The following is an 11990-nucleotide window of genomic DNA, read 5'->3' on the forward strand; positions in this document are numbered from 1 at the left end:
TGGCCCCAGACTCTCTCCTCAAGCTGTTAATAAACTGTCCCTGTTTGCCAATCAATTGTGTGACTGTATCCTTGATGAGAGACAAGAAAGCAAGAGTCAAGGAGAGAAATGTAGATCAAACACCACTGTGCCCTGGGGCTTCTTTTGCCCGTCTTCCTGGTCCCTGCAGCTCATTTGCAGGGTGGGTTTGGACAGGCAGCGGGAACGTGACCCTCCTGCACAGGGGAAAGCACCACAACTCATCCCCTGCTCTCAGGGACTGTGAACCCTCAAAGCCTTCTGAAGGCTTTCAAAGCATCACCCTGACAGATCAAGGTGGAAAGTGATGGAGAAAAGGGACTCCAGCAACCATCCCAGGGTGTAGCCCTAACAGCTAAACGCTGAAACCCTCGTTGGCTGGCTCTGTATCTCCCTGGGGTGGCCCTGAGATGGAAGAAGCAGGAGATGGCTGTGTAGGGCAGGGCAGGAGGCACGAGCAGGACACTGGCTGCTTACCTTTGGCACCTCTATTTCCCACACAAGGACATTGGACTGCCGGGATTTTTTCCTTCGACGCCGGTTCTGGCGACTCACTGTCTGCCCCTCGAGACCGTCTGTGTCCTCCAAGTCCATGTTAGTTGCACTGAAACCTGCCAGAAAGGCACCATGTCAGCATTCAGACAGCCCACCCAACGCAGCTCCCACACACCAGCCCAGGAGAAGAGATCCTGTTGCAGAGAGATGCCACTGAGCACTTGCTCCGCATTCTGTTGGGATGCTCCTGCCTCAGGTTCCCCAGGATGTCAGAAAGGGTCAAGTCCCATCACACAGAGCCCACTGAAAGCTTCCCTTGGTGCCTGGGGACCAGCCAGCCCAGCTCTGGGAATGCCACCACAGGAGGCCCGAGTTGAGCAGCAGCCCTTCACACACAGTGAGCCCTTCCCCAGCACACACCATCTAGGATCTAGGAGCCAAGAGCCAAAGAGCCCAACGGGGCCGAGCAGCCCTTACCTGGCTTGTGCTCCACTTCGCTGCCCGCCGGCATCCAGCCGCCAGCAAACCTCCTGGCAGCCGTGTGCTGAGCGGCGGGGAAGGGGCTGCGTGTGCCACAGCCGGCAACGGCCCCGCTCGCAGCCCGGGGCTCTGCCTGCGGGGATGGCGGCAGCGCAGCAGCGCTCTGGGCACGGCTCGGCTCCGGCGGGGTCCCGCACACGCTTGTGGCGCTGCCGGCGCTGCTGCCGGCCGCGGGGCTGGGTTGGCAGCTCAGCCTCAGCCCTGCCTGGGACACTGTGCTCTCAGGAAGCGGGAGGGCACAACAGCCAGCAGGGACGGCGGCTGCTGCTTCGGGCCGGGATTCCTCCTCTAGCCCTCGTTCCTCCTGCGCTTCCTCAGCGCCTGTGGCCGCTTCCTCGGGAGCGCTCTGGGCACTGCTCGGCTCCTGCCCGGCTCCTGGCGCTGCCGGCGCTGCTGCCGGCCGCTGCTCTGCGTCAGCGCCTGAGCCTGAGCCCTGTGCGGGGCTGGCTGCAGCGCTGCCGGGACACTCTGTGCTCTGCACAGGGACAGAAACAGCAGCAGGGACGCCGCTCTCCTCTGCACATCCTCCTGTCTCTGCTCCTGCCGTGCCACCCTCAGCAGTGCTGGGCTCAGCTCTTGGTGCTGACACATCCCGAAGGCCGGGCTCTGGGCATTCCTCTGCTGATGACACAGGCAGCTCCTGAGGGACACAGGCTTCCCCTTGGGGCCAGCACTCTTCCTCTGTCCCTCCTCTCTGCTGCGCTTCCTCAGCAGCTGCTGCCGCTTCAGCACCATCTCTGGCCTGCTCTCTGCGGTAGGAGTAGAGCCACCAGCAGCCCAGCAGTGCCAGCGCTCCAGGCACAACGTAGGGGATCACGCTGGCGAAGCGAAGAGCCATTGCACAGAGCTCAGCAGGATCTAGCAGGAGAAATAGACAGCATGGTCAAGTACTCCCAGGGAAGGGAACAGGCATTGCTTGAGCTATTGCTCTGTGCTCTACACCCTCATGTTTGGGCCCAAAGCATTGCTTTTAGCTTCCAAGGCCTCATTTTGGGGCAAACAGAGGAATTAGCAGACAGCAACACTACCCATAGCCTTGGCCAGGCTCTGGAGGTGGAAGAGCTCAGCATGGAAATGGACTGGGAGGTGCAGAGCAGCCTTTCCCGTCATCCCTGTCTACATCCTCTTCTCTGTCCTGAGAGGTTAGGGCATCCTTACCTTTGGAAGAGGATGGGAGTTGAGGAGAAGTGGGCAGCAAATGAGAAATGGCTGGAAGCAAGCAGGAAGGCAAGTAGCCAGAGAAGGAGCTGAGTCCTCCCGAGGGCAGCTCAGCCCAACTGGCTCTGGCTGTCCCGCTGGGAGGATTTATAGTCCCTGGCCAGGTGAGGTCACAAACGCCGGCTGGGGTCTGGAACAGCCCCTGTGTGACATCAGCAGTGCACAATGTTCTCTGGCTCCCTTGGTGACGGCAACAGCGCTGCCCCTCCCCTGGGATGGCCTCTGGAATCATCAAAGGGTCAAGGATCAAACCTTTGCACACACACACACACACTGGTTGTGGAACATTTCCCACAGACACACACTGGCTGTCAAACAGTGCAGAGAGCAGAGGGGAGGGTGCTGCAGAGACCGGCTCTGCAGGCGCCTTCAGTCACATCTCTCTCAGTGTCTGCAGCTCCACGGAAGTTCCCCAAAATCCATTTTTCCACTCAAAACGCCACCCAAACCCCAACTTTCCCTTCAGAATTGCCCCCAACCTCATTTTTTCCCTCAGAACTCCCCCAAACCCTCAATTTTCCCCTCAAAACCCCAACAAAAACCCACTTTTTCCTTACAAACTCCACCCAAACCCACACTTTTCCCTCAGAATTGCAACAGAAGCTCATTTTATCCCAGAACTCCACCACTTTTCCCCTCAGAATATCTCCAAAACCCCACTTTTCCTCTCAAAACTACTCACAAATCCCAATTAGTTTTTTTCACAATTACCCCAAAACCTCATTTGATCCCTCAGAACTCCCCCAAAACCCCACTTTGTCCTTCAAAACTCACACAAAGCCCCTTTTCTCCTCACATCATCCCCCAAGTCCCTCTTTTCCCCTCAGAATTACTCCAAAACCTCACTTTTTCCATCCAAACTCCACCTAAACCCCACTTTTGCTCTCAGAAATTTACCAAAACCCTACTTCTTCCCTCAAAACACCACCCAAATCCCACCTTTTCCCTCAGAAATGCCCCAAAACTTCATCTTTTCCCTCAAAACTCCACCCAAATGCCACTTTTTTCCCTCAAAAATTTACTCAAACCCCACTTTTCCCCTCAAGACTGTTGTAGGCACCTGGAAGATCTCGGGTTGTAAGGCGAGAGGTGGAGGGTACAGAAGAGGTGGGCATGGGGTGGAGTGAAACGATGACTTGTGTCAGCAGATAAAAGCACATGGTGTAAACAATGAGTTGGAATCAAGCATCATCCATACTGGGTGCGCAGTGATCTTGTCCCCTCAGCAGGGGTGGGCTGAGTGGTCCGTGCGGGCGGCCTGGTGATGTTGCTGGTAGTGGCAACACATCCCCTTTACACCCCCCTTAGCTCCTTCTAATGAGAATTGGCTTTGTCCAGCGGCCTTCAGCGCAGCTCTGCTGACCACTTGGCTGGTTGCTACTTGCATCTCCTGCTCAGGGAGAGGCTCCTCCAACCAGCTCCGTGCACACGCTGTGCTCACACCCCAGCCCACTTCTTTCTCACGCTGCACTCAGTCCTGCATCTTGGTTTCCCACATCTGCCCCTTCTTTCTTTAGTTGCTGAAGAAGCAGCACAGTCTGCATCTGAGCATGCATTCCTCGAATCATTGTTCTTGCAACCATGAAGCACACAAATCCCGCAGTACAGGGCAAGCAACAAGCAAATGCACACAGAGCTAACAAGAAGGCAATTCCCACCATTACGATTGGCTTTAACCAAGAGCCCAGTCCTGACCTCCAGCTCCGCCCCGAAAAATCATCCCAGCCACTCACGTTGTTTGGTGAGATCCTTCAAATCCTGAAGGCTCTTGTGTATGGACTCTGAGTGCTCACTCAAATTCACACAGCACGTGCCTTCACAGCCCTCACAGCCCCGTCCTTGTGCCAGCCACAAACAATCTGCGGAGCCTCTGTTCTGCAAAGGAGCGTGTCTGATGGAGCCTGCATCGGGTAACCATCCAGTTAGTGCTGCTGAAGTACTGCTGCTACATTTTGCAAGCCTGCATCCTCATCTTGAAGCGTTGCTAAAGCTTGAGCAGTCCCAATAGCCAGAGAAACTGTCAGTAGGTGCAGCTGTACTGAGACCAAGTGGATCTCGTCCTGTGACATCTGCTCAAGTGACCCAGGCGTTCTGTTGGGGCTGGGTGACTGCCCGTCCTCCTGTTGTCACCCATCACAGCGTTCCTGTAAGGACCCAAATCCCATTCCTGTGAACTCCTCTGGCGTTGCTCCGCTCAGCGTCACGCAGAAGCGTGCCGCACGGACAGCGCAGGATCACACTGTGGTCCAGATCCCATGCGGGCACCAGCACATCCCCAGCCCCAAGGGACTCAACGCAAGGCTCCTTCCCACGGCCCCAAAATTGTCATTTTGCTCTTGGAGGAAAACGCCTCTCAGCTTTGGCATTCGGGCACTTCACAGTGGGAATCATTAGAGACAGAACAGCTGCAGTTTAACAACCCCATTGTGCACTCTCTGAGAAGCAGAAGGCACTTGGAGAATGACTGGAGATGACAGAGAATTGAATCAAGCTCTCCCGTGCCCCTGCAGTTACGGTACAGGACGTGGTTACTGTGAGAGAACAAGTCAGCCAACATTGACAGCCTTGGAAGGGGCTGATAGGTCTTGCTAATCCTGTCTGGTTTAGAAGTTTCTAGAATAACTGAACATGATGGGCCTGCCACTTGGAATCCCAGTGAACCAATAGCCAGGGCAACAGAACCAGGTTATAATTTGAACCACAATTGGATTGCAAGCGCTTTTAGAAATTACTACTGATAAAACTGCCAAAGCTCCGCATCTTTTAACCCAACGTCACTCTCCCCTTCCTGGATTCCTGAGGAAGTGGGTGACACAGCGGTGTAGTGGGAAGTTTGTATCCAGCCAGGCTCAAACCAATACAAAGAACTTGACTCTTGGCAGTTGATCCGTGGCTCTGTGGCTGTTGCTGCGTGCTGCCCGTGTCAGCTCACACAAGGACAGAACTCAACGTGCCCCTGCGGCAGCTCCTCACCTCTCTCCTGGGCATGACGTCAGGATGGGGTGCACCAACCCAACCCCAACCAGGACAGCCCCAAACCAGGGCTCCCTACACAGGGCAATTGGGAGCCAAAAGCTTCTGTCAAGTTTCCCTTCTGGCCAGTGTTTTTCGTGTCCAATGTTGGGCTTTAGTTTGCAGCACATGGACAGAGTTGTAGGATACAGCCAAGAGAAACTACAGTTGGGCTTGGCAAGACTTTCTCCTCTTGCTTTTCTCTGCAGAGAGTGATGGAGGCAGCTGGGACTTTGCAGCCCGAAGGACAGAAGGACATGTCACTGGTGCAGGGGGAGGGACAGGGTAGATGTCCTGGTTTTGCTCAGCCGGGGACAAAGAGCCAGGAGGCTGCTGGCTCACTGCTGCCCCTCCCGGCGGAACGGGGACGGGAACCGCACACAAGGGCAAACACCCAAAAGCTCCCGGAGGTTGCCATCAGAACAGTTTAATGGAACAGAAGAAGTGAAGATGACAACAGGTATAACCATAAACGAGAGGGTACACAAAGGGAATAAACAACAACAAGAGACGAGTGAAGGAGAAACAGTTCTCCTAGAACTCTGCTGGAAGTGAAGCCCGTCCCAGCCCAAAGCAGGTCAGTAGATGTTGTCCAGACACAGGTGCTGGAACCTCCTGCCAATCAGGCTCAGCGCTCTGTCAACTTGCTCTGGGAGGCCTGGAAGACAAAAATCCACAGTCAAGGGCAGCAGCACAGGGAGGCTGAGGACACCTCCAGCCCTGCCATGGGAAGCAACCCAGGTGCCAGAAGCCTCCTGCGCTGCATCAACAAGTTCACTGGGAACAGACTGGCCACAGAAACTGACATTGAACCAATGTGAGCAGCTCACACCCCCAGGCCCCAGCTCCCAGCTCGCTTTGGCCTCCAGCGTGAGCCCATCTCGCTGGCAGACACTTTTCAGCCACAATTCCTCCAACACCCTTCCCAGGCCAGACTGCCTGTGCTGATACACATCCCACAGCTGCTCCCGTAAGCCCTAAGGGACCCTGCCAAAGGGGTTGGCAAAGCTCCAGCAGCCAAAGCTGTTCAAATGCAGCCCCAGAGCAGAGGCTTCTCGTGCCCAGGCCCAGGCCACTTGCCACATCCCTCTGCTGGAACAGCACCGGGCAGAACACTTTGCTACCAGCACTGGCCTCACCAAGCCACTGAATCCATTTCAATTCCTTGCCTGTCTAATTCAGGCCCCCAAGCTGCACCCTTACCCAACAGAGCCACATGGCCAACTTTACCTGCTCTGTGCCCTGTCCCTACCCCTCAGCTGTCTCAGTGCAGAACTTTCAGCCTTGGCATCACCAGGCTCCACAACACCCTCTTGGGCCTTCTGGTCCCACCAGCATGAACAAGGCAAAACCATTCTCCTCCCCGCGTTGCTCTCACTGGTGGAAATCTGTTGTGGGTTTAGTCCTTAATTGTAGCCAACTCCCTCCCTGTGTTTTGCCTCAAGCAGCAGTCAAGCTGCTTTGTAGCAAAGGCAAAACACACCCTCATGGCCTTCATGGCACTAAGGGCTGTTGGCAGCACAGGCTTTCCTCAGGGGAATTGCTCTGAAGCACCCTGAGGTGATCCCAGTGCCTCAGAGCACCTGCCTGCTTCCTCCAGCAGCACCTCAGCAACCTGCCTCACAGCTTCCTCTCAGCAGCAGCCCAGAAAGCCAGAGCAGAGCCCAGTGCTGAGGGGACGCTGCCCCAAGTGGAGCAGCAGCCGTTTGTGTCAGTGCCAGCCCAGCAAGGTGCCGAGCAGCCCGGCACAGCCCTTACCTGCTGCGCTCTGGGCACTGCTTGGCTCCGGCAGGGTCCCGCACACGCCTGTGGCGCTGCCATCGCTGCTGGCGGACACGGGGCTGGGTTGGCACCTCAGCCTCAGCCCTGCCTGGGACACTGTGCTCTCAAGGAGCAGCAGGACGGAAAAGCCAGCAGGGACAGCGGCTGCTGCTTTGGGGCAGGATTCCTCCTCTGTGCCTCCTTCCTGCTGCTCTTCCTCAGCGGCTCTGGCTGCTTCCTCCTGAGCGCTGCCCTGCTCTTTGCCAGAGGAGTAGAGCCACCAGCAGCCCAGCAGTGCCAGCTCTCTGGGCACGGCGTATGGGATCACGCTGCAGAAGCGCAGAGGCATTGCACAGAGCCTCAGCAAGATCTGGAAGGAGACACAGACAGCATGTTCAGTCACCAGGAAAGAAACAGGAAGGGGAAAGTGTCACAAACGCCTTGAGGTATTTCCAGGAGCAGTTTTCCAGCTGCTCCCGAAACTCACAGCTCTGCTCTACCATCTCGAGCTTCCAAACCCTCCTGTTTGGGCCCAAACCCTCCTCTCTAGCTCCCAATGCCTCTTTTTTGGGCCACAATCAGAACTGGCACAGAACAACACTACCCATAGCCCTGGCCAGCCTAGACAGGGGCAAGAGCTCAGCCTAGAGATCGACTGGGAGGTGCAGAGTTGGATCATGCTTACCTTTGGAAGTAGAGGGAAGTTGAGGAGAAGTGGGCAGCAAAGGAGCAGTGGTTGAAGAAAGCACGAAGGCAAGTGGCCAAAGAAGGAGCTGAGTGCTCCCGAGGGCAGCTCAGCCCAACTGGCTCTGGCTGTCCCGCTGTGAGGCCCCTGGCCAGGTGAGGTCACAAACGCTGGGTGGGTTCTCCCTTGGTGACGGCCGCAGCGCTGCCCCTCCCCTGGGATGGGCTCTAGGATCACTACTGGCCATAACTGAGAAGTTCTGCTAGAGGCAGAGCATTGCTCACACTGTCGGGAAAAGTCTGACACTGAGCAGGGCTGCAGGGAGGAGGCAGCTGGGGTGCAAGAAATCTCCTCGTCGCGGCTGCGGGGGCTCGGCCGGGAGCGGGGCCGCACTCGCCAGCCGGCTGCTCGGGCTGCTCGCTGCCCGCTGCCTTCTGCCTCACACACGCCGGCGCTGCGGCTTTCGAGCCGAGAGAAAACAGCCGCGGAGCCTCGGGGAGCCTCAGCCCGCTGCCTCTCGCCCATGCCGCGGCTGCCCCAGGTCTCCTTCCCGGGACTGAAGGACTTCTCCTTAGCCAACACCAGCTTGGCCAAGTCCTCCTGCTGCTCTGTCCCACTCCCCCTGTCAGCCCATCTCCTCCTCAGCCTCCAGAACGCAGCATCACACCATGGTGCTGAGCCCTGAGCTCGCACAGGACACTGGCCACAGGAGCAACCCTTCTGTCAGGCCACCCTACACCTACGCCAGCCTCATCTGCATGGCCATGGAAGCCAGCCAGAAGCCCAGCATCTCCCTCTCTGACATCTACAAGTGGATCAGGGACAACTTCAGCTACTTCCGACACGCTGATCCCAGCTGGCAGGTAGGAGACTGGCAGAGCTCTTGCCTTTGAGCCCCTGTGCCCACAGGGCCGGGGAGGGCTTTGCAGAGCCCCAGCGTGCAGGGGAAGGGCCTGTGGGGATGCTGGGTGCTGCTGGGAGGAGAGCAGCACGGGCAGCTGCTGAGGAGGGGCTGGGATGGGCAGCAGCTTGGCGCTGAGGCTTTGTGGGCCGGGGCAGGGCAGGAGGGACCCGGGTGGCTCATCCTTCCCCTTGTGTCCCTGCCAGCCCAAAGCCAGAGCGTGCCAACCATCCTGGGGGCTGCTCCAGGCAGGGCTGGGCACGACCCTGCAACCCCCTGCCCAGATGTGGCCACCTTGTCCTCAGGCAGGGGGCTGTGCAGCAGCTCCTGAAGTCCAGCACAGGGAAGGGAAGGGAAGGGAAGGGAAGGGAAGGGAAGGGAAGGGAAGGGAAGGGAAGGGAAGGGAAGGGAAGGGAAGGGAAGGGAAGGGAAGGGAAGGGAAGGGAGAAGGGGACCTGCTGGTTCCTCTCCAGGCTCACCTATGCCCTCCCCATCCCCGGTGCTGAAGGCACCTACAGGAGGGATTCAGGACAGGAGCTGTGTGCCAGTGGGGTGGTTTCTCCTCCAACTCACGGCTGGATCCTCACTGTGCTCGTCATGAACTGTGCTTAGTAACAAAGGCAGGAAGGTTTCCAGCCCTTCCCTGCAGAGGGCTGTTGCAGGCAGGAATGCTTAAGGTGTGAAGCAGCCAGGGAAGAACAGAGGCAGCCCGGGCTGAAGGGAGTTTGGGCTGAGGAGGGCAGATGGGGAGCAGAGACATCAGCTGCAAGTCTGTGAGTGTTAAAGTTTCAGTCAACTGTCCCTGTGCACTGAGCACAGCTTGGATTGTTTGCAGTGATTTCTGTGCTCCTGCTCTTAATTTCCACTTCTTTTTTTGTGTGTGTGTTTTTCAACATTTTTGTTTCTTTTTTCCTTCCTTCCTTTCTTTTTCTTTCCTCCTTCCTTCATTCCTTCCTTCCCTCTTATTTTCCTTTCCTTTCCTTTCCTTTCCTTTCCTTTCCTTTCCTTTCCTTTCCTTTCCTTTCCTTTCCTTTCCTTTCCTTTCCTTTCCTTTCCTTTCCTTTCCTTTCCTTTCCTTTCCTTTCCTTTCCTTTCCTTTCCTTTCCTTTCCTTTCCTTTCCTTTCCTTTCCTTTCCTTTCCTTTCCTTTCCTTTCCTTTCCTTTCCTTTCCTTTCCTTTCCTTTCCTTTCCTTTCCTTTCCTTTCCTTATTTCACTTTCCTCTTTCTTCTTTTCCTTTCTTTGGTTTTTGGCTATGTTCCTAACCAAGCTCTGCACATGACACACAAAAGCTTCTTCTGCCCATGGAGCCCAGGATGCCCTGACATTGCTGTCTTCTCTTTTTGCCCCCAGGGCACAACGTGCCTTTCTCCCAGCCCCACGCAGCTCGGTGCCGCAGCACCAGCCCAACACTCACCATTGCTTTTGCTTTGCTGCTTCTCTTCTGGCTCTAGAGATCCATCCGGCGCAAACTCTCCTTGAACAAGAGCTTCATCAGGGTGCCCCAGGAGAAGGGGGAGACAGGCAGAGGCGGCTTTTGGACGCTTCACCCCGAATATGCCCAGAGGCTCAAGAGTGGGGCCTGCAAACAGAGCAGGATGCCCCCAGCACACAGCTACACGGCCTGTCCTGCAACAGCCCCGCAAGGCACAGGGAGCCTGGCCACCACAGACACCTCCTCTGGCACCTTCACTTCCATCCTCAGTGTCAACAGGGAGATGCAGCAGCTGCTCGAAGACTTTGAACAAGCCACCAGCAACGAGTCTCTGACTGCAGCGGATGGCAGATCCGGGCAGAAGCGCAAGAAGCCATCGCCTGCAGGAATGGCCAAGGTGTCTCGGCTTTGCAGCCCTGCTCCGCTGAGCCAGGAGCAGCAGCCTGAGCTGGGGGCACTGAAAGCAGACTTGGACAGAAAAGACACCTTCAAAACCAACCCACGTGGAGACCTTGACAGGAAAACAAGGTTTGACACCACAGCGAGCAGAGACATTGTCTGCAAACGGCGGAGCATGCCCCCAGCACACAGTCACGCGGCCTGTCCTGCAACAGCCCCGCAAGGTACAGGGAGCCTCACCACCACAGACACCTCCTCTGGCACATACACTTCCATCCTCAATGTCAACAGAGAGTTGCAGCAGCTGCTGAAGGAGTTTGAAGAAGACACCAGCAACCAGACCCTGGCTGCAGCAGATGGCAAAGCAGGGCAGAGGCACAAGAAGCCATCACCCAAACCAACGGCCAGACTGCCTCGGCTTTGCAGCCCTGTCCTGCTGAGCCAGGAGAAGCAGCCGGAGCTGGGGGCACTGGAAGAGGATTTTGACTGTGAAGCCATCTGCAACACCAATTCATGTGGAGAATTTGACACTAAACTGAGCAGAGACATTGCCTGCAAACAGCGGAGGATGCCCCAAGCACAGAGCCACGCAGCCTGTCCTGCAACAGCCCCGCAAGGCACAGCGAGCCTCACCACCACAGACACCTCCTCTGGCACCTACACTTCCCTCCTAACTGGCAACAGGGAGGTGCAGCAGCGGCTGAAGGAGTTTGAAGAAGCCACCAGCAACCAGACCCTGGCTGCAGCAGATGGCAAAGCAGGGCAGAAGCGCAAGAAGCCATCGCCTGCAGGAATGGCCAAGGTGACTTGGCTTTGCAGGCCTGTCCTGCTGAGCCAGGAGCAGCAGCCGGACCTGGGGCCACTGCAAGGGGACTTGGACTGGGAAGCCTTCTTCTACACCAACCGACGTGGAGGCTTTGACAGCAAAACCAGCTCCAACAGCAATGTGGACAGTGACTCTGACTCAGAAAGCAGCTTCATCACCATCTCAAACCGTGACTCTCCACTTCTGGAGCTCACAGAACCAAACAGCCCTGCAGAACACGAGCCAGAGCTGACGGCACATGGGCACCACATCCACCAGCTCCAGGATGGCCAGGAGCAGCTGCAGCTCCTCACTGAAGCCAGCGTGAACAACCTGGACTTTGATGAAACCTTCATGGCCACTTATTTCCTGCAACAGGAGTTGGACAAAGAGACAAACGACTGTCTCTATTACTGAGTCAACAGAGAGCATTTGCACGAAGGATGCCTCTGCCAGCAGCTGAGTGAGTGGAGCACTCTCACATCCCTCTTATCAAAGGCCTGTCACCGTGCAGAGGATGCTCCCCCATGCTGCTGGGACAAGATTTCCCGGAGACAGACACATCCCCAAGAATTTCATAGCTCAATTGTAAGATTACTCATGGGAAAGATGGAGGGAGAAAAACCAGCACCACAGGGAATGTTTGCCAGATCTTTCAAAGACACAGGAGAAAGAAGGGAGCTGAGCACTGGGCATTCATAGGCTCTGAAACTCAGACGAAGC

The 11990-nt window shown here is 56.4% G+C and overlaps 1 protein-coding gene across 1 annotated transcript; it reads left to right on the plus strand.

Moving 5' to 3' along the window:
- Nucleotides 1-8252: 8252 nt before the first annotated feature.
- On the plus strand, nucleotides 8253-11684 carry LOC133629147 (forkhead box protein J1-B-like). The gene is made up of 4 exons (XM_062019814.1): nucleotides 8253-8270; nucleotides 8305-8592; nucleotides 10083-10203; nucleotides 10615-11684. The coding sequence occupies exons 1-4, from the start codon at nucleotides 8253-8255 to the stop codon at nucleotides 11682-11684; spliced, it is 1497 nt and encodes a 498-aa protein (XP_061875798.1).
- Nucleotides 11685-11990: the final 306 nt, after the last annotated feature.

This window comes from Colius striatus, unplaced genomic scaffold (assembly GCF_028858725.1).
Source record: "Colius striatus isolate bColStr4 unplaced genomic scaffold, bColStr4.1.hap1 scaffold_187, whole genome shotgun sequence".
In the NCBI taxonomy this organism is placed as follows: Eukaryota; Metazoa; Chordata; class Aves; order Coliiformes; family Coliidae; genus Colius; species Colius striatus.

Bases quoted from the DNA above. Each gene is read 5' to 3' on its own strand.
- LOC133629147 (XM_062019814.1), top strand. The intron at 8,593-10,082 runs GTAGGAGACTGG...TTCTGGCTCTAG, and splicing joins ACGCTGATCCCAGCTGGCAG to AGATCCATCCGGCGCAAACT. The intron at 10,204-10,614 runs GTGGGGCCTGCA...CAGCGAGCAGAG, and splicing joins ATATGCCCAGAGGCTCAAGA to ACATTGTCTGCAAACGGCGG.